Source organism: Microcaecilia unicolor, chromosome 1, assembly GCF_901765095.1.
Source record: "Microcaecilia unicolor chromosome 1, aMicUni1.1, whole genome shotgun sequence".
NCBI classification, from domain to species: Eukaryota; Metazoa; Chordata; class Amphibia; order Gymnophiona; family Siphonopidae; genus Microcaecilia; species Microcaecilia unicolor.
The window spans coordinates 531,295,624-531,318,713 of record NC_044031.1 but is presented as its reverse complement, the minus strand read 5'-3'; the positions used below and the strand labels follow the sequence as shown (position 1 = coordinate 531,318,713).

General features: G+C 39.5%; 1 protein-coding gene across 5 annotated transcripts in view; it reads right to left on the bottom strand.

The window, feature by feature from the left end:
* WWP1 (WW domain containing E3 ubiquitin protein ligase 1) overlaps positions 1–23,090 on the bottom strand; it is a 258,360-nt gene that overhangs the window by 35,787 nt on the left and 199,483 nt on the right. For all 5 annotated transcript variants that reach the window (XM_030216171.1, XM_030216177.1, XM_030216185.1 and 2 more), the window contains 2 exons: positions 19,824–19,912; positions 9,036–9,195 (listed from right to left, as the gene is read on the bottom strand). In XM_030216171.1, coding sequence (XP_030072031.1) covers positions 9,036–9,195; positions 19,824–19,912 — 249 coding nt within the window. The remainder of the gene's footprint in view (positions 1–9,035; positions 9,196–19,823; positions 19,913–23,090) is intronic.

Sequence of the window (23,090 nt, the reverse complement as noted above, 5' to 3'; positions counted from 1 at the left end):
CTCACAGCATCGATGAGTGCTGTCATCCCATAACTCCAGCCACCTTCCTCACATCAGCCCAAACATGCGCCAAGCCCTACTGGACCTGGAGTGCTGTTTCTCTTTCAACCGCAAACACTTCTGGGTTTGCAGCTTGGCTCACCGCCAGGCCCTGCACTAGCAGCAGCAATACCAAAGAACCATGGACCACCAGCAGCCTAGCAGTGCCCCAGGGGAGCACTTTTTTCCAACCCTATTTACAGAACCTACCAATTATGCCTGAATATGTTACTTGTCTTGACCTCCGATTTGGAAAACTGAGCAATTAAATCTAAAATCCAAAATCAAAAGTCTCATTAATAACTAAAATATTTGTTCTAACTACAAAGAACTAAAGTGCAGTACTACTACTACTTATTTTTATAGCGCTACTAGATGTATGCAGCATTGTATGCAAACATGCAAGAGACAGTCCCTAATCAACAGAGCTTACAATCTATTCAGGACAGACAGGACAAATAAGGAATTAGGGAGTTACAGAGCAAGAAACAACAGACCTATGTATTTCCTGAAGAATAGGATACTTGGGTACATTACCTTCATAATACAAATTGCATTTAACACCAGAACTCATAAATCTTATCCCACACTTTCTTCAAAACAAAGTCTTTAGAGCGATTTAAGGGTTTGATATTCATGCAAATAATGAAGTCTGCCCTGTTGCCTTTCTATCTCGTCAAAATAGAAGAGCTCTTATAATTTTTTTGTATGTAAACCAGCAGCATATGTTGATGATTTGCTTTTATTTCTGTTGAAACCCAAGGTATCACTCCTGGTGTCACTGGAAGTGGTTAATACGTTTTCCAGCTATAAGGTGCACTGGAAGAAATCCGAGGTTATGTGTATGAATGAGGCTGTGGCTTGAGCTGTTTTAGGCATTTTAAATTTTAAATAGTCATCACTCCAGCTTAAATACAAGATCCTGAGCAAACTTTTCAGTTTAGTATAAATGTTATATTTGACATACTCTCTGATATGATTCATAAATGGTTCCAGTTAACTCTCATAAAGAGATGAAGTGAAAGCTATTAAAATGATCTTAGTGCCAGAAATAAATTATACCTTGGTTATGCTTCCTGGTTTGTGCTATAAGGACTTCTATTGTCAGTTATGGATAGGATAATACCCTCAAATAGGGTTACGGACAATTAAGGCCTTGAAGGATGAAGTAGGTGACTGCTTTCTGGATTTTTTTTAGGTATCATATGGCATCCCTTCTACGCTGTGGGGCAGTGGCGTACCAAGGGGGGGGGCGGTGGGGGTGGTCCGCCCCGGGTGCACGCCGCTGGGAGAGTGCCACGCGCCGGTCAGCGTCGTTCGTTTCGATGCTCCCTCTGCCCCGGAACAGGTTACTTCCTGTTCCGGGGCACAGGGAACATGGAAAGAACGACACTGACCGGTGCGCGACACCCCCCAGCGGCGTGCACCCGGGGGGGGGGGGGGGGGGGGTTTTTTTTTCACCGGGGGGGGGGGGGGGGGGGGGTATCCTTTCGCTACCTAACCACTATGGAATATTGCTCTGATTTAGCATTCTATAACAACATTGGTACAGCTAGATAAAGTTTGAGAGATGAACTCATGTGCCTCCTTTAATATTTCTATCAGGAATAATCAAAAGTTTAAAACTGGGAAGAATACGATCGCTTGGCCAATATGGCAAAACTTAGGGATAAGGATGAAAGCACAACTGGTGGAAAATAAGTTTGTTGCCCCTTCCAAAACTTATACCTAGGTTTGGTCTTGCAGGTAATCAGATGATCCAGTGGTTACAGTTCTCCAAGAGTCACATAAAACTATAAATATTTGCAGATGGGGGACTCTACTACTACTATTTAGCATTTCTATAGTGCTACAAGGCATACGCAGCGCTGCACAAACATAGAAGAAAGACAGTCCCTGCTCAAAGAGCTTACAATCTAATAGACAAAAAATAAATAAAATAAGCAAATCAAATCAATTAATGTGAACGGGAAGGAAGAGAGGAGGGTAGGTGGAGGCGAGTGGTTACAAGTGGTTACGAGTAAAAAGCAATGTTAAAGAGGTGGGCTTTCAGTCTAGATTTAAAGGTGGCCAAGGATGAGGCAAGACGTAGGGGCTCAGGAAGTTTATTCCAGGCGTAGGGTGCAGCGAGACAGAAGGCGCAAAGTCTGGAGTTGGCAGTAGTGGAGAAGGGAACAGATAAGAAGGATTTATCCATGGAGCGGAGTGCACGGGAAGGGGTGTAGGGAAGGACGAGTGTGGAGAGATACTGGGGAGCAGCAGAGTTAGTACATTTATAGGTTAGTAGAAGAAGTTTGAACAGGATGCGAAAACGGATAGGGAGCCAGTGAAGGGTCTTGAGGAGAGGGGTAGTATGAGTAAAGCGACCCTGGCGGAAGATGAGACGGGCAGCAGAGTTTTGAACCGACTGGAGAGGGGAGAGGTGGGAGGCCAGCAAGAAGCAGATTGCAGTAGTCTAAACGAGAGGTGACAAGGGTGTGGATGAGGGTTTTGGTAGAGTGCTCGGAAAGAAAGGGGCAGATTTTACGGGTGTTGTAAAGAAAGAAACGACAGGTCTTGGCAATCTGCTGGATATGAGCAGAGAAGGAGAGAGAAGAGTCAAAGATGACCCCAAGGTTTCGAGCTGAGGAGACAGGGAGAATGAGAGAGCCATCAACAGAAATAGAAAACAGGGGGAGCGGGGAGGTGGGTTTGGGGGGGGAAAATGAGAAGCTCGGTTTTGGTCATATTTAATTTCAGGTGGCGTTGAGACATCCAGACAGCAATGTCAGACAAGCACGCTGAACCTTTGGTTTGGATGCAAGGTGAGATATCAGGGGTAGAAAGGTAGATTTGGGATCATCAGAATAGAATGGTAGGAAAAGCCATGGGATGAGATTAATGAACCAAGGGAAGAAGTGTAGATAGAAAAGAGGAGGGGACCAAGAACAGAACCCTGAGGTACGCCGACAGGCAGAGGGATAGAAGTAGAAGAGGATCCACCAGAGTGAACACTAAAGGTGCGGAGGGAGAGGTAGGAAGAGAACCAGGAAAGGACAGAGCCCTGGAATCCAAGTGAGGACAGGGTATCGAGAAGTATGCTGTGATCGACAGTGTCAAAAGCAGCGGAAAGATCAAGAAGAATGAGGATGGAATATTGACCTCTGGATTTAGCCAGTAATAGGTCATTGGAGACTTTAGTAAACGCAGTTTCGGTTGAGTGGAGTGGGCGAAAACCAGATTGTAGTGGGTCAAGAATAGCATGTGAGGAGAGAAAATCAAGGCAGCGGCGGTGAACAGGACGCTCAAGTAATTTGGAGAGAAAAGGAAGGAGGGAGATGGGTCGGTAATTAGAGGGACAAGTAGGGTCAAGTGAAGGCTTCTTAAGGAGAGGTGTGACCACAGCATGTTTAAAGGCAGCAGGGACAGTCGCAGTGGAACGTGAGAGGTTGAGAATGTGACAGATAAAAGGAATAAGAGCAGGAGAGATGGCATTAAGAAGGTGGGTGGGAATGGGATCAGAGGAACAGGTGGTACATTTTGAGGAAGAAAGGAGAAGTGTAGTTTCCTCAATAGTAACTTCAGGAAAGGAGGAAAGGGAATGAGGGGAAGGAGAAAGAGGGGAACAAACTAGTGGAGGGAGAGCTGGTGAGGTAGAGAAAGCAAGGTTTATCTTTTGAACCTTGTTGTGAAAGAATTCAGCAAGGGTCTGAGGAGATAATGAAGGGGGAGTTGGGGGAGGGGGCACCTTGAGGAGAGAGTTCAATGTGGTGAAGAGAAGTCGAGGATTAGAGCCAAGAGAGTTGGTCAGTTGGATATAATAATCCTGTTTGGCACGTAAAAGAGCAGATTGGAAGGAGGTCAGCATGAACTTAAAGTGTAAGAAATCAGCAAGGGCCCGAGATTTCCGCCAGAGGCGTTCGGCAGAGCGGGTACAGGAACGTAGGTAGCGGATATTAGAAGTCAGCCAAGGTTGGGGTTTTGTACGCCTTACAGGGCGGGTCATCAAAGGTGCAAGAGTGTCTAAGGCAGAGGATAGAGTATTGTTGCAAGAAGAAACAGCCTCGTTGACAGACGTGGATGGTGCCACAGTAGAGAGGAGGTTTGAAACATGGGAGGATAGAGATGAAGGGTCAATATCGTGAAGATTCCTAGATAAATTAGATAAGATAGGACGGGACTGGGAGGGAGGAGATTTAAGTGTGAAAGTTATAAGATGGTGATCAGAGGAGGGAAGATCAGAGGCAAGGAAACTAGAGGGTGAACAGTTGGAGAAGAAGATGAGACCAAGACAGTGACCATTTTGATGAGTGGGGGAGGTGGAGCATAGTTGGAGATTAAAGGAGGACGTTAAAGCGAGTAACTTGGAAATATAAGAGTTGGAAGGATCATTAGCAGGAATATTAAAGTCACCAAGGATGAGAGAGGGGAAGGAAGGATCATGGAAGAAGGCAAGCCAGGCGTCAAAGTCACTGAGAAAGGATGAAAGGGACTTATCAGGGGGACGATAAATGACCGCTATTCGAAGAGGCAGAGGAGAGAAAAGGCGGATAGAGTGGACTTCAAAGGAGGAAAAACAGTGAGATTGAGGTGGAAGAAGGGGTTGAAACTGGAGGAGGGAGAGAGAAGTAGTCCAACACCGCCCCCACGGCCAGCAGGGCGAGTAGTATGTGAAAATAGATAACCGCCATGGCACAGGGCTGCGACTGAAGCAGAGTCATCAGTGCAGAGCCAGGTTTCTGTTATGGCAAGCAGATGGAGGTGATGCGAGATAAGGAGGTCCTGGATATAGGCGAGTTTGTTACAGATAGAGCGGGCATTCCATAGGGCGCAAGAGAAGGGCAGAGAAGAGGAGGGGAGTAGAGAAATAGAGATGAGGTTAGAGAGGTCGCGGTGAGATCTGTAGAGTTTGGATAATAGTTGGTGAGGGGGGCCAGGATTGGGATTGATGTCACCGGCTGAGAGTAAGAGAAGGAGTAAAAGAGAGCGGAGGAGAGTAGGAGAGGTGTGGCCACGAAGGCGTCGAAGGCGAGAGGTATTTAGGTGGAATGGGGAAGGCAAGATGGACGGAAGAACGAGGCGGAGATTAAAAGCCAAGAGGGAGGAAGAGGGTAGGAGAGAAGGTGAGGTGATGAAGTCGATGGATGGGCAGTGAGTTCCTGTAGCGTAGAGAGGTAGGGGGTGAGGGAAAAGATTAGGAAGGGACAGGGCTAGGAAGAGAATGTGAATAGGGGCCATAAATGACTGAGGTACTTTAGCAGATGTGGGACTCAAAATCATGGTCTGAACAGGCTATAATGAGGGGGTAGGTGGTTGTTCCACAGAACCTCCAATTTCTCTAGGATGACAGATGTCTTATTTAAATCTAGCCCTAGGTTAACATAATTCTGGGAGGCTGACATAATCAGAAGAGCAGTATTGATCTAGAGCTGTACTGAATAGCATGTTTTACTATTAGGCTGAATACTAATAATGAGAAATATTGTTCGGCCGAATATGAATACCAAATATGAATATTGGGCACTGAGCTTTAACATAAGAAATAATAAAAGAAGCAACGTGAAAGCCGAGATCAAGTGTTTATTTCAGTAGGATTTAGCACAGTAGAGCTCCGGATTATTTGTATTTGATTTTAAATCACTATTCGGCTGAATATGAATAATATATTTGGGACACTATTCAGGGCTGAATCAAATTGCATACGAATATTCGGTATAGACCTAATTGATACTTTTTTGTTGGAATGTTAACAGATCTGTTTTAACAGGCTAAGTGATCCCTGTATTTTGAGTCCCATTGAGCCTCGGGGACGCTGTGAAGAAAAGTGGAAGGCAGAATTGTCAGATTCCAATGAGTGTTGGCACTGTTTTTCTAAACTTGGTAGCTTAACCCAGTGTTTCCCAAGGCAGTCCCTGGCATACCCCCTTGAAGTCAGGTGTTCAGGATATCCACAATGAATATGCACGAAACAGATTTGCATACAATGGAGGCAGTATATGCAAATCAATCTCATACATATTCATTCCAGGACTGACTTGGGAAACACTAGCTCAACCCATATCTTATAGCTGTTCTGGCAGGATGCCTGGAAACATATATAAGAAAATCTATGAAAACAGATATCAAAAAGGAATCATCATTTGAGATTGTGATTTTTTTTTTGTCTTTGGTCATGGGGCTCTTGTTCAAGGAACTCATAAGAGATTATTACATATTTTAATTTTACTGTCAATACAAATGATACTAGCTATTTAGAAAAATGTTGCCTTTTTAAACATGACATTTTGGTAGCATATAATATCCTTGACCTGTAAATATGAAGGCAGCAGAAAAGAAACAATCATTCTAAGTTATCAAGAATTTGGAAACTGGTAGCAGCACACTTCACATTGGATAAATCTGGATAACTTCTAGAAATACTGGATATCTACTTATCAGGCTGGTTAAGAGAAAGCAACTCTTCTAGTCTCTCACTGTATTATCATTCATGCCTATGTGTATGTTTCTGTTTTATTTTTTTCTTTTGCCTGCTTTTATACTGTGTACCTATATGTAGTGATGTCACCAATTTTCAATAAGTATTTAAAAAATGAGCTTGCAGAACCAGCCTGAATAGTGTGCAAATTCATATACCCATTACACCTCCTCTAATAATGGTATACATTTGGGCATGTTTTATTTTCATTAAAAAGCAAAAATTTGTTATCACCTTGTTTAGAAAGTCTAAAATCCATTTGTCCTACCATTTTTAAACAGAAAGAGCATTTTTCATTTCTTTGCCAGTGAAAAATCTGTGATACTGAGCGGAAAGTTCTTATTATCTGTATTTTTAGAATTTGTTACCCGCCTCAAACCTATGTTGAGGCGAGTTACCAAGTTTGGTAGAGTAAAATGAAAGGTCACTCTAGAACATTAAGGGGGTCTTTTACTAAAGTGCGCTAGTGTTTTTACCTCACACTAAAAATCAATTGGCGCTAAACGTTGAGATGCACATTATAGTATTATGGGAGTCTCAGCGTTTAACACCAGCTGATTTTTAGCTAGAGCTAAAAACGCAAGTGCACCTTAGCAAAAGACCCGGGAGCTTGCTGGAAAGAGTACCACTAGAAACAAAGATATATAACCAAGGAAAGATCTCAAGAACCCTCTTTTCTGAGAGAATACAGATAAATTTAGTCACACAGATGGGCGCTCGGCATATTCTATAAACTGCACGGAAATTTACACTTACGCTTTAAAGTATGCCTAACTTAGGCATAATTTATAGAAAATGCCTAGGCATATTTTGTTTGGCATCATATATAGAATCTAGTTCTAAGTGATCAACTTGGATAAGCTCCACAACATTCACTCTCACTTTTCTCTAGCATTGCTAAATATGCAACTGGATAGGGCTTTAAAAAAAATATTATAGCCATATAAAACCGTATAAAAGACTTGTGATCCAAGATGGCCGGACGTACCTGAGGTGCTGCAGATGTCGCTCTGCTTTGCTTTCAAACAATGCCTAATCGAAGGGGAAAAGCTGCTGAGGCTTCAATTCCTTATCACTGGTCCGATGGATCAGCATTTGAGGAGTGCTAGGCTGGTGGAGAGGTTTGGAGGCAGCCTGTTAGAGACGCCAGCTGCGAGAAAGGATTTGGCAGTGTCTCCAGGGCTTGAAACATCATTAAGCCCTAACTGAAGAGCCCCTCCCCTGCAGCCACAAGGAGCAAGTTCTACGCTCATCGAGTCGGCAGTGCCCCTAACAGGAAGTATGTGGGGCGCTGCTTTGAGCGAGGCTCCACTATATCAGCAGGAGACTGAGGGAATAAGTTTGGAAGTCTTCCCCCAGAAAACAACCTTGCTGCGAGCTCCATAGCGGGGAACCAAGGAGTTACCAAACAGGAGCTGGAAGGTGATTTACCTGAACCTATGTCAGTTGTGCCTATTCCTGAGTTTCTGCAAAGGAAGCCCACTGAGGAAACACTGGATTCTTAATGGTTATTGATTTCAGACTTGGGTAAAGCCTTCTTTCCACAAATCCATGCTCTTACACAGAAACTTTCTCAAGTATAATCAAAAGCAGAAAAAAATGAAACAAAGGTGAAGGTGTTATCATCTCGAGTGGAACAAATCAGTAGGGAGTTTTCTGGTGGTACAGACTTAATGGGTTAAAGATTTGTCTAATTTGAGGAATAAATGTGAGACTTTGGAAAATTTTGCAAGGAGCAACAATCTTCGCTTCTTAAATTTTCCAAGGGTACCCACTGTTATGCCCTTGGAAATGGTGAAATGTCATAAGAAGGAAATTCTTGGTATACCAGAGGATAGATTTCTTCCTTTTTCACAAGCTTATTATTTACCGAGGAAAGCGGTGGAATAGCAGCAAATCTTATGGATGTTTCTGCAATATTGGACACTTCGGACTCAGAAGTAGCCACTGCAGAAACTTTGGTTGCTTCAGTGGCATTGTCTCCTGATAAGCAATGGTTATTGAGAATGTTCTTTAAGAACAGAGAGAAACTGTTTTTGGCCTTTAAAATTCAGATCTTCCTTGATGTTTCAAGAAATACCCAACGCTGACGAAAGCAGTTTTTGTTACTGAACCCAGGTGTTCTTCAAGTGGGGGGGACCTTTTTCCTAAGAAATCCATGCAGATGTATTATTAGACACAATTCTATTAAATATGTTGTCTTTGAATCTTCTTACCTTTCAGCCTTTTTGGCAACTAAACGGGTGTCGGGAGACTGAGTTGAGCTTTTCATTTAACTAGTACCTAGCCACAGCACCTGGGGTATGTTAATGCCTAAAGTGTTTTCTTTATTTCTTTGTTTAATTCCTCTCATTAAGTCTAGGATCTCAATATTGTGGACTTGGGAGTCTGCTTAATTTCCTATCTGGAATGGTGGATTATCTTATGTTTATTATTGATTTTGCAGCACTTTTCTGTACAATTGTAATTGCTTGGATATAATGTTAAATTCAATAAATAAAATACTGTAAAAAAAAGTATGAAATGGTAAAATACCACTCACCATTGCAATAAAACGGCCAATGAAGCAGAAATACGAAAGGTGATCTGGATTAATTGTGGATGCTGGATTAATTTGGAGGCAGTAGTTGCTTTTGCCAGCATATTCGAAGAGGCAGTACATAGGGTTCAAAACTTCATGGGAGAGCAGGAAAAACCATTCTCTAAAACATTAAAGCACATAAACCAATCAAAATAGAATAATTATAAAAACAAATTACTAGTCTGTTAAGTAATTTAAGATGAAGTTAATAAGATGACAAAAACTAAAATATTCAAATCCAGCAATAACCATCATTTCATTTTCTCTTTTTCAGCATCTGTTGTTCAGAATTTTCTTCTGCGGGGAAGAGGCACAACATTAAAGTGACACATAATAAAATAAGCAAAATATATAAATCTCTTAACAAGTACAAAGAGTCAGAAAGCTGAAGCTAATGCCAGGATGATTCCAGTCCACTCAGGAAGGACATGGCTCAACATAACTCAGTCATATACTTTACAGAACTTTGGCCTGGGATAGAAACAGGATGTCAATAAGAGTTTTTTGAACTGTATTTTCATAAGATGATAACAGGATCAAATTGAATCCACACAACATAAAATCCTGGTCAGTTATCAGGAGGGAGAAATTGCCGCACAAACCATTCCAGTTATTAAATTAATACAGAGAAAAGACAAAAATTAATTGCTCACGCATAATGTGTTCTAAAATAACAAACAGGATAGCAGTTCTCACAAGTGGGCGATATAATCTGACAGAACCAAAAAGTACAAGTTGTACAACATTGTTTACAAAGCTTAGAGCCTTTGAGAATGAGAATGTTCTACTGAGTATATGTGGGTTTCCATGTCTGCATTAAGAGAAAATGCATTTCATTTATTATGAAAATTTTAACATCCCCAGATCTAATGTCAAAATAACATGCACAAAAAATCTGGGTATACAACATACATATATCCTTAATCACCCAAAAAAATGTATTTCAATAAAGAAGTCCTTTTAAAAACTTCTTATGAAATAATTTAAAACTTTTTGTGATCAGAAAAGTGAATGACAAGATATTTTATTTCAAATCTGTTTATTGAGAGAACAGGTTTGTAGAAATCCTATAATATGAACACCTTGTTGGTTCTGTTACTAGACGAAATTTACAAGGTTAATAAAGGCAAGAGTTTGTCATGAACTTTTGATGCATATTGATTGTGGATATTCTGAAAACCTGACTGGCTGGGGTTCCCCCAGAACAGGTCTGGGAACGCCTTAGCAGAGAGAAAAATCTGACAGATCTTCTACTTTGTCAAGTATGCTTTGCATGTATTGGCTGGTATGAAATTATGTGGGAAGAGACAATAGCATTTTGGCAATCCAAAATGTGTGACCAGACCTTCCAAGGGATATTAAGAGTTGGTTCTTTTCCATTTGTCCTTTTTGATAGTTTATTAAACCACTAACACTGCTGCTGCTTCTCAAATCTGGGAGACTTATGGAATCTAAACAGAGAGCCTTCTGCCTTTTTCACTGATGGTTCTTGAAGGTGATCTCGCACATTCTCATCTGTGCTTCTAAGGAAGGTCATGAACAGTCACAGGGGGCTGAGAAACTGGGATGTCTAGCACATATACCTTGGACTCACCACCTTTCTCAAAAGAGAACTGAATGTCCTTTATGATTTCCTTGTCGACATTTGTAAAAAGGTCTTTCAGTTGAAACCCTCTCCTTTCTTGTGGAGGGGACAGGCCTGAGGGGAGGATCTGTTATCCCATCTGATCAGAGTAGCCATTAATTCATAACTGTACCTCTAGGATTGTGTAGAATCCATATCAGAAAAGTACCATAGTGGAGATGTCAGATTATGAGCCTGGCTAGCAGTTAAATTTGATTCTATGGGATCCCTGGAGATATGGAACAAGAAAAATCAGAAGAATTGAAAGACATTTCATAAATTTTGGAAGATTCATTAACCGAGGTAACAAACAGAGCTACTCTCATGATTTCCTTTGTTGGATCCCCAGAAGCTTAGCCGGTGGTGGGAGGCAGGGCTGGTGTTGGGAGGTGGGGATAATGCTGGGCAGACTTATACGGTCTGTGCCAGAGATGGTGGTGGGAGGCGGGGCTGGTGGTTAGGAGGCGGGGATAGTGCTGGGCAGACTTATATGGTCTGTGCCCTGAAAAAGACAGGTACAAATCAAGGTAAGGTATATACAAAAAATGGCACATGTGAGTTTATCTTGTTGGGCAGACTGGGTGGACCGTGCAGGTCTTTTACTGCCGTCATCTACTGTGTTTTTGAACAAGACTTTAATGCAATTTTAAAGCAGTATTTTAAGGATACGCAGCAAAGGTTTTGTGGTCAGAAACTACGGATTTTCCCAGATGTAACAAAAATAACACAACAAAAAAGAAAGGAATTTCTAGTAATGAGAGAAGAGACGAGGTCACTGGGGGCAACCTTTCTATTAGCATACCCATGTAAATGCATTGTGAAATATCAGGGTATAATGTATATATTTTTTGTACATAATCAACTGAGAGAATTCATAAGCCTGAAAAAGATTGTTGAGATATAATACCAGTATAGTAAATTTAAAGAGGTGGTTCTTAGGGCATTAAGCCTTTCCTCTTTACCTTGTTTCATATTAGATTCCCCTGAATCTGTTTAACTCCTCCCCTTTCTTAATATTGTGGTCTAAGGAAGAGACATTTGTGAGTTAACACTTCTTTTTGAGAAATGATACTATATCATATATGTTCACATTTTGTATCTTGTGTTGCTTGTAACAAGATTAATGCTTGTGAAATATTTATTTATGGCATTTATATCCCACAGTATTCCCGCCCATGGGCAGGCTCAATGTGGCTTACAATAGTTAGTAAGCAAACAATAGTACAAAATACAGTTTACAAGGTCACAAGAGGGAGAAAGAAAATAAATTGAGGAGGAAAAGGGAGAGGGGGGGTAATAAATTATCACAGAGAGAGTCATGAATTAAAAGGGTGTGGCACCTAAAGGGCTCGCAGCGTATGCTCTGCCAAAAAGGAGGGTCTTAAGTCGCTTCTTGAAGGTCGGGTGATCTGGAGTGAGTTTGACCTCTCGAGGCAACCCGTTCCACAGTTGAGTGCTGAGATAAGGGAAAGAGGAACCATAGATGGTCCTATATTTGAGGCCACTAGGAGCTGGATAATGAAGATTGAGGTACGAGTCGGCTGACCTTCGGGAGTTCCTGGACGGCAGGTTAATGAGAGTGTCCATATAGGAAGGGGCTTCACCATATATGATTTTGTGCACCAATGCGCAGATCTTGAACGCGATGCGGTCCTTCACAGGAAGCCAGTGCAGCCGCTCACACAATGGTCTCGAACTTTCAAATCTCGATTTGCCGAAGGTGAGTCAAGCTGCTGTATTCTGAGCAGTTTGCAATTTTTTAAAAAATTTTAATAAAAAAACATTTTTGATTCTAGACTCCAATGTAGACCGATGCTTTGTAGTTTTCTCAGCCAGCATACTAGATATTACTTAAGACTAAGGCATGCACCAAGATGCACAAAGCTTTCTTGTTAAAAAAGTTTACTAATCAAATGAATCATCCTAAATTTAAAGCTACATTTACTAATTATGGTGAAACAAAGATGGCAATTTAAATTAGGATACAAAATGACTCCTAGTATCTTAATTACGAGAGAAAGAGATATCTGGTAATTAGCAAGTGTACAACATTTGTCTTTAAAAAAAATAGAAAAATGATACAAAACCATGATGGAAATTGCAACCAAATTATTACCGAGACTACAGTCTTTAATTAAGGGATCAATTATTGCAGATTTCCAAAAGACAGAAACGACCCCTAACTGAAGAAGAGAAGCTATATCAAAGGTAACATATATGGCACCAAAAGACTAATAATTTTTTAACTAATCTAGAGGAAATGTGATTGTGAGGAGCAGTGGTAGGCTTCAGATGTTTGGGAGATGGTGAAAGATGAAACAGGGTGAAATTAGACAGTTTATTACATTGAGGACCCTGATCTGAAAGTGTTTGAGGAGACGATGGATACAGGTAAAGTGCAGAGAGATAAACAGGTCTGAAGAGACAAAATCTTTTTGGAGAAACATGTGCCAGATTCTTTGTAGTCAGAACTGGGAAAAATCTGTCCATCTCAGACATTTTTAAACAGGAAAAACCTTGGGATTAATTATCTAAAGTTTTCCATTATAACAACTTATGAGATTTCTGGAAAGTACAACTTAAATTATTTTCACATTTCTTATACAATATAACCCAATTCCACCACATATGGAAAGAAAGAGGTGAGTTAGCCTTCCAATGATTAACAATGAGTTTAAGGGGCAACAGATATTAGAAAATCAAATAGAAATTTGTCCGATTCATCAGATATTTCAGGTAGGATAATTGATTTCCATATAATAAGTTTCAAGGAGCTAGTAGTTGACACATGAAGGATATCAGATATTTTACTCCAAACCTTGGACCAAAAAATTTGGAGATTGCTAGTCAAATAACATATGTGAAAGTGTACCAATTGCTTTGGAACATGACCAACGCTGATACAACGGAGATTGACCACTGGCCTTTACTTTTCTGGAAGTCCAAAGTGAACGATGATAAATGAAATATAAGGATTGTGTGACTGAAGCGGACATAGAGACTCTAGGGCCATGGATTAAAAATGAGTTCCATAATTATTCTGGTATGAGGGTGTTCCCATACTTGTTGAGTGGCCAGGCTATAGTTTCTTTTATTTAATTGAAATATCTTGTAGTAGATCGAAGTGTGATGAGAGCAGTGAAGAGTCTTTAAGATAAAAACTTCCTGTGTACGTTCTAGGATTTGTGGCAATAGAGGAGATGGTTTAAAGAGTGTTCTAACAGTAGAAAGTGGAGGAATTCTGCATCCTGAAGGTTGCTTTAAGTTGAGCAAATGATTTGCATTTATTATTTTGCAGTAATTGATCTATGAACCAGATGTTATGGGACTGCCAAATTAGCCAATGAATGGTCGGTTTGGCAATTAATTGAGTTATTCCATAAGACAGAGTTATGAAACCCACTAGATTTCTTTAATAAAATCTTTTCTAATAATTGAAATGAAACAAGAGTAGTTTTTTATATTTTTGTTACATTTGTACCCCGCACTTTCCCACTCATAGCAGGTTCAATGCGGCTTACATATTATATACAGGTACTTATTTGTACCTGGGGCAATGGGGGGTTAAGTGACTTGCCCAGAGTCACAAGGAGCTGCCTGTGCCTGAAGTGGGAATCGAACCCAGCTCCCCAGGACCAAAGTCCACCACACTAACCACTAGGCCACTCCTCAAAGGTATTTTTAAGTGAGTGGGTGACATAAATGCTAGTTTATTCAATGGGATATTCGGAGATAAAGCTGTTTCAATTTCAACCAAGAAGGTGTAGAAAATGAATGAGATGTATGAAACCACTGACTTCCCTGATTTAAAATGAATGCTGAGTGGTATTGAAGAAAGTCTGGGAAGTTTACCCCTCCAAGGTGTTTAGGGGCTTTCAGTATTCTAGTAGCTATACGAGGAGGTTTGTGTTGCCAGAGAATGTCTGTTAGCAGTTTATCTAACTGCTTAAAGAAAGATGGTGGAAATAAGAGCGGAAGCATACTTAAGAGATAATTTACTCTGGGAGCGAGTTTCGTTTTTACTGTCTCAAGTCTACTCCATTAACTGAGGAATAAGGGAGACCAACATGATGTAAGTGTTTTTAATGACTGAAGTAAAATTTCTCTGTTTTTGTCAATAGTTTTGCGTATTGAATGACAACATAAAATGCCTAAGTATTTCACATGTGAGAGTTGAATTTTGAAGGGGAATTGAGATAATTCTTGAATGTTGATACTATCATGAATGGGAAGACATTCTGTCTTATCCCAGTTAATTTTGTAACCAGAGATATAAGAGAATGATTGTATAGTTGATAATACATGTTTAATGGAGGGTATGGTGATATATAACATAAGGTCATCAGCATAAGGAGATAATTTAGTTTCTGTGTCTTTTAATCTAAATCCTACTATATTACTATATAAGGCTATGGCTAGTGGTTCAATTGCTAAATTGAAAAGAAGAGAGAGGGCACCCCTGTCTTGTACTTCTGGACATGGAGAAAGGGGCAGAGAGTTGGTCATTAACATAAATCACAGCAGAAGTTATTAGGTGATTTGGCAAATATTAACTCTAGGGATCTAATTTCTGATTCAACTGTATTTAGTTTGGCTTTTTGTTGTTTATTGACTTCCAAATAATCCTCAGTAATAAACCTATCAACATTTAAATATAATCCTATATAATAGTGATATTAATGTGCTCAGTTCATACCCATTCCTACCATTACATTCCCAAGGGAACATGTGGCAGAGTCATAGATGGAACCATCAATGCACATTAGGTGTTCCAAATCCCATAACCAGGTATGTACATACACCGCTGCCTCCTAAGGCAAAATAATGCATTAACTGTGTCTTCATTCACACTTATATCCAACTATTTACACTATAACATTTTGTAAAAAAAAAAACATTTCTTCAATATCTTCAACCACTATGTACATACAAAAGGTTATAGTAGTGCAAAGCTCTTCCAATGTCAAACTGTACAATGCTCAACGCCTAAATGCTGCTAGTGCTATTACCCAATAATGGCTCATTACAAACTCATATTGTTATATCATACTCACAAATACAAATATACATTAGATGTTTAAATAGACAAAAGCTATATTCACAGTCTTAGTTGTATATGATATTAAATCTTACTTCCCTTAGAGATGTCTCCCATGATTTAGTGAACACTCTCCTTGCAATTCCACACCTCATTCTACTCCATAAGAGATAATCCCCTTAACCCTGGCCGAGTTTTGCAGTTGCTTCTTCAGAAGGGGAACAAAACAAACTTCCAATCCTTCTTACGGTCACATACCCCGACGGGCACTGACAGAACTCCGCCTACACTGCATTGTACTGTATGAGCAGGGTTTACCACCTATTAGTTAGGGGATATTTAGTTCTTGGCTATTTGTCTGAAACAGATGAGTTTTATGTCATGACTTATGGTTTGTGAATTTAGCTGCTGTGTATTTTGCATAAGACATGTGGTGTAAGTTGTCATAATAATCATTAGGATACCAGTATTGTGATTGATCTTGTAATCACTCATTTAGTTAGTCCATTAGGATAATCATATATCATTATCTATATTTTGGTGATAATCTATTTTTATAGCAAGTTATTTTGTATTTTGCTTTGCATTTTGCTTCAGAACTATTTATATATATATTTTTTTTACTTAATAAATAATACATATTCCATCTGTGGAATGGTTCCTTTTTCCAGCACAGCTAGTTAGCCATAGGGCCAAAGAGGTACGCATCCCCTAGACATGAGTCCAGAATAATTGCTATTTAGTAGTGTTCTGTCAGCTAAGTACCTCTGGATACATATATTAGGAATTATCCTCCCGAGTATATTCCTACAGGACTAGTTGAAGTTGGATAGGTGTGTGACCAGAGATCCCAGTGAGCAGTATGATAACGTCGGAGACTAGTTGAAGGAGGGAATTAATTCTCCTCTCCTTTTCTGTAACATTTATGCTCCCAATAATGACAATCCATCTTTCTTCACTGAGATAATGAGGAATTAGAAATTAGAAAAAAAAAACCCAATTCAGGAATATGTATGGTATGGTGTGGTATGGTATAAAATGTATAATCATGTGTGGAGGATTGGAAAATCTCCATACATCTGTTAAATTGAGAGTAGAAATGAGATTAAGAAGCATTTGTCTGCTTTTGGAGGTTGGTACTGGGCATTTGGATTTTCTGTCTAAAACTGGATTTAATATGAGGTTGAAATCACCTCCAGTAATTATAGGAGCTACAGGAAATTGTAGGAGAGTATTCATTATCTCAGTGAAGAAAGATGGATTGTCATTATTGGGAAAATAAATGTTACAGAAAAGGAGAGGAGAATTAACAGTGAGATGAGAAGACATATTCTCCCTTTCGTGTCTGTTTGTACAGAATTAATTTGTATAGGAAGAGAAGTTTTACAGAAGATGGCTGTGCCATTCTTTTTGTTGAAAGCAGGGGAAACAGCTGCAAGAGTGTAATGTTTGTGCTTAAGGAGATGACTATGATTGGAATTTAAGTGCATTTCTTGGAGAAAAATTATGCCCGGTGATTGTTTATGTAACACCAGAATGTTTGTCTCTTCAATGGGTTATTTAATCCCTTAATATTAAGGGATATATAATATTTAAATATTGGTGAGACATTTTATTAAGGTAAGTGAGAAAAAGGGGAAGGGGGAGGGGGAAATGGGACTTGATATACCGCCTTTCTGAGGTTTTTGCAACTACATTCAAAGTGGTTTACATATATTCAGGTAAAGGTCAGCATACAGTGGATTTTAATTTTTATCGTGTGAAATTGTTCTAGAATATGGTGAATATTCATGTATAAAAGAATTAACAATGCATAACAAACAGTAAGAACATTACATAACATTGTGTGTGCCAGCACAAAACTAAGACAAGAAAGACATCACAGGAACTTCAATTAACTTTAAGTAAAAATCTTGGACTAAAAAGTGTAAACTAATATGAGCAGATCAGTAAAACACTGATCTAGAATTAAGTGAAATACTATACATTAGAGATAGTTTGAATATAGAAGTAAGCTAAGTTAGCTTTATGAGAACAAATGCAGTTTTCTCAAGAAAAAATAATAAAAGTAAACAAATATTGTTAGTAAATTGAGGACTGTATTCCTAAATAAGGTTTAGCAATTCTCATTGTAGGCAAGCAAATGTTAAATAACCAGTAAGTGATGTATATATTACGTCTAATCAATAATATTCCTTGCAAATGATAACTATAAACTAATATTGGGAGTTTTACTCCAAAGTGTAAAGTCATTAGGATGCTATGAGTCTGCATGTATATCAATAAAGTGTAAGAAATTCAAAAAGCAAATGGATGTGTCCATATAAAAATAGGTCAAAGTATATAATGAAGATTGAATATATAGTGTTGAATATGTTCCTGAAAAGAGGCAGGTGTAGAATAATCTAAGAGAAAAAAAATATCAGTGTTGCGTTCAAAATCTGAAAACCAGCAGAAGGATACATATAATTTGGAAGCATATGAATGATCATTTGGAATTTCCACTGTGTTCACTCCATGCTGATCCAAATATTTGCAGAGCAGCTCTGGGTCTTCAAAAGATTTTGTGGTATTATTTAGTGTTATTTTTAACATTGCTGGAAAGCAGAGGCCATATTTTATGCCCACACTGCGCAAAAGTGGATGGAGGGAGAGAAAGTGTTTCATTCGTTGCACAGTGCGTTTGTGAAGATCTGTTACTATAATTATAGTATGCCCTCCATATTTTAGCGGTGCTTTTTGTACCGATCAGGCAAGAATATTTGTATCAGGCCGGAATAAAGGAAGGAGTCTGATGAGCCATTTTCTAGTTCCAATTTGGATGAAAATTGTAACTGAGGGAATTCTGGAACCCATTTATCTAAAAAAGAGATAGGATGTGGTCCTTCAATGCCTTCTGGTAATCCAAGAATATGGAAATTATTTTTTCTTGAGCAGTTATTCAAATCCTCTATCTCGCGTTCAAGATGGAAGATAGATTTGTGAACACGAGATAGGACATCTAATTGTGAGTCATGTGCATTAAGTCTATTGTTGTGAGTTTCAACACTGGTTGAACATGATGATATCTTCTGATTCATATTTAGAATCTCGGCTTTGATTTCAGCCAGTGAATCAGAGTTATCTTTTAAGATGTCCTTTATTTGGAGTATTTCTTGCATCAAGGCAGTAAGGGAAAGATCCTCAGACTTACCGGGATCATGTTTACTTGGCAACGGGGGTTCAAGATTAGCACGCTTGACTCCCTGACTTAGTTGTGAAGAGGGTTCCCATTTTTGATGTTGTTTGGGATTTGACATTTCGCCAATGTAAGATGATTGTTTTATGACATTAGTCCATATGACAAAACAAATTAACTGGAGATCATGCGGAACGAAGGCTCTATGTGTCCATACTTGTTCAAGCTCGCGAGCGCCCCTCCCACAATGTTGCATTGTGTTAGAAGTTACCACCCAAGAAAAATATCTTTGAGTCAGCACATATAAATACTTGAAATTTTCAGTCCAGTGTGTAATGGCTGCCATAAAAGCAAACAGAATGTTAAGGATTATCTAAAAAGGAATATCATTATGCCTCTGTATAGGTCCATTTTATGAATGTACGTTGAGCATTTATGAATGTCCTGTATAGTCCTGGCTGCCCCATCTCAAGAACGTGACAGAAATAAAGAAGGTTCAAAGAAGGGCCGAAGAAAGGCAACAAAAATGATAAAGAAGATGGAATGTCTTCCTTATGAAGGCTAAACAGATTAGGGCCCTGGCTAGGAAAAGATGAAAGAGATGATATAAAAGAAGGTTACAAAATCAAGATGAACGTTTGAATAGTTGACAGGTGTTTAACCTCTCAGACATTAAACAAGATGACATTCAAAGACACTAGTGACTTGAAAACAAATTGTAATGAGAAATTTTTCATCCAATTCAAAATTAAGCTTGGAATCTGTTGCTTACTTGATATAACAGCCTGCTATCTATATCCACTTTCAAAAAGGAAACAAAAGGTGAAAAAACATTCATAAGAGTAACAGTAAACAATTAGGCTAAATGGCTCTGGACATCTAAAATTTGAATGTTTAAAAATAACCTACCTTGCCAAACCACCATAATCTAACCCTTCTTCTCCTCTGAATATTACATACAATCGTCTCCTTAGGTCATATGGTTTTAAAGCCATGATCTGTCAAAATAAAAGGTTAATTTATCAATAAGGGCATGCAAAGGAATGACAAATTAGTCTGAAGTACAATGTTGCTGATCTAATCAGGATATCACATTAATGACATTTACTACAGAGTAAGACATTTTTCATGCCTAGTCACTTTGGGGTTAATTTTATAAAACACTTTCATTGAAATAGCTCTCATAAGACTGTGCACTGGTATATACACAAAGCAGGTGCAACAAAAGATCACACCTACTTTATGATCTGCATGAAGACATTCTCAGGGTTGTAGTGTGGGTGCAGCTGGGGTAGAACTGAGCACTTACAAAAACACGAGGGCGTCAACAGTTCATAGTACACAGTGTTTATTTATTAATTTTTTTTACTGTTTATTTGAAATTTTATTGAAGTATAATGCAGTTGAATAATACAACATCTGTACCAACCACAACTTAGGTTCACAATAATAAGCATAAAAGATATCAACAGATAATTGACATTTCTTTTATCGCAACATGCCCGTCCACCCCTTCCCCCTCTACCATTCCTCCACCCCTTCCATCTACATCTATGATTTTTGCGGAGCAGGTTCGGGGTGAGAGGACCATAAAACATATGGGTACCAAATGCGGTGATAGGCTAGTATACTACCTGTATGTAACGCTGTGAGTTTAGACATCAGATGGATATAATCCAGCTTGCGTAATATCACAGATATGTCAGGTAAAGACTGTTGTTTCCATGCTGCCGCCAATACTAATTTACTAGCCAGAAACACTTGCGTAACCAATCGGTGAGTGTTCAAGTTCACACTCTGTGGTTTAACATGCAAGAGACAGTGTTCCATTTTCCTGGGATATCGGATCCCAGCCAGACTAAACACAAATTTCAAAACTTTGGTCTAGAATTCTTGTGCAGAAGGGCAAGACCACCAGATATGATACATATCTCCCTCCTCCCTGCACTGGCGCCAACCCAACTTAAATGCCTGAACCCTGCAACACAATGAAACCAAAGCACGTAATGGACATAATATAACTCTTCCTCTCTACGATTCCCTAATGTGTCTGTTCCACTTGAACCTCATTCTACTACAACATCACTTTGTATTTGTTCATACCGGAGTTGGCGAATGCCTTTACAGTACTATGTAAGCCACATTGAGCCTGCAAATAGGTGGGAAAATGTGGGATACAAATGTAACAAATAAATAAATAAGGCTGATCCCACTTTGAACATTCTAACCAATCTTTTGGGAGTATAGTACCAGCAATAAAGTATCTTGTATCCATTCTCTACCAGGGAGCTTGACACCGACACTTTAAGCAAGGATTTGAATACCCTTTCCCACTCTGTGTATTCATAAGAGACTCCCAATGCCTTTTCCCACTTCTGTAGATAATAAGTAACAGGTTTAGTTTGCTGGAGCAATGCCTTATAGATTCTCGATATCCCCCCATCCCCCCCCCCCCCGGCCATTGCCTGCTCCAACTGTGTTTCCGTTAGACTTAACTCCCCCTTTGCTCGCCTAAGGATAAAGTCTCGCAGTTCGTGATATTGAAATGCATTGGGTGAAGGTATCCCGTATTCTTCTTGTACTGCCCCAAACGCTAAGAGTCCCCTATCCTCCCACACTTGCCCGAGCTCACTCAGAACCAGAGGCTGAAAGGTGTGTCCATCCACCTGATGTCAACAGAAAATACTGAGGAGCTGGACTGGATGACAAGAGAGACGTCTCATCTAGGTTTTCAGTTCTCTATCCTCACCTGCTGGTTGATGGACATAACTATTCCACTGGTTCTGAAATGGTGGGAAAAAAGTAATGGAAAGTTACTGGATTTCTCTATATGTGCTCTGTAAGTTAAGCATTTTTTAGCATGTCTTTGCATGTTTCTGTTTCTTAATTTAGTGTTTTGCTATTATTCCATTAAAGTGAATTACAGACACTGGTAATATGTTTTTGAGCCCCATGTATGTCATGTAAGCAATGGAGTTTTTCTGATCTATGATAGTAATTTTTTTTCAGGGTCTAAGTTCCCTGGTTTTCTCTGTATTTGTTATTGAGGTCTTTTCTCCATTCCAAAAAAAAAAAAAAAAAATGGAATGAAGGAAAATGCATAACACTAACTCCATCTGGAGGATGGGGTTCTTCAGAGGATAGAAGTGTTTCCTTAGCATCTCTCTCAACTATCTTCTAGTGAAGAGGGCAGATCTGAAGTGGCCACACAGGGTTTTTAGCATTGACTTGATCCACAGTCTTCATGAATTTCCCTCCCTTGCTCGTCCTGCACATTGTAGAGCCAATGCAGAAAGCGACAGAGGGTGCACCAATGACTTAGCATGCAGATTCTACCACAAAATTAGCTCCAAAATACATCATGATGATACAGTAAGCAATGAGCTTGCAAATGACTGTTGCATTAAAAATGAGCGGTAGTCTGCAGATTATTGCCAAAATGTCCTCCTTCCTGTCAGTACATGAGCAGTGATTAACCCATGCACTGACAGCAAGAGGGGCATTAAAAAAACGTTGCTGGATCTACATCAGCCACAGAATCATCTAGCAGCCCCCTGATCTGCCCTCCCTCTCTGACAGGGTAGCTTTGTACATTGGCCCCTCTCCCTAGTAGTCTAGTAGCCCTCCTCCCTCTGTCCCTTCTGCCCGTGCATTAGCCCCTCTCCCTAGCAGTCTAGTAGCCCTCCTCCCTCTGCCCCTTCTGCCCTACCAGTATAAAAATAAATTCCCTGCTGTCTAGCAGCATCCCACACTATTGGGGGCACCAAAGAACCTCTCCATATGCTTGTCAGCTTCAAAGTTTTTTTATCATCTGCTGAAAAGATTAACAACATGCATTGTGGGTACCAATTACACTTCTTGAAGCCACTGGCCACCTTTACTCTGTGCCATCAGACCAAAACAGATACAGCAAAACCAAACTTGATTATCAAAAATTATACCTGATACTACTCAATAAACATGTATAAGTGCAAGTTCTAGTCACACAAAAATAAAAGCACATTAAAAATTTGACATTAAATAACTAGGCTGTTTATAAAAGCATTTAGAGCTCAAAAAAACTTGCAAATAACTTGAAAAATGAAAAACACTGGAGAAAATAGCCATAGGACAACAAACACAACCTGAGGGCTTTGTGAGGAACAGAAACAGAGATGAGCCCATAAGAACGCTGGT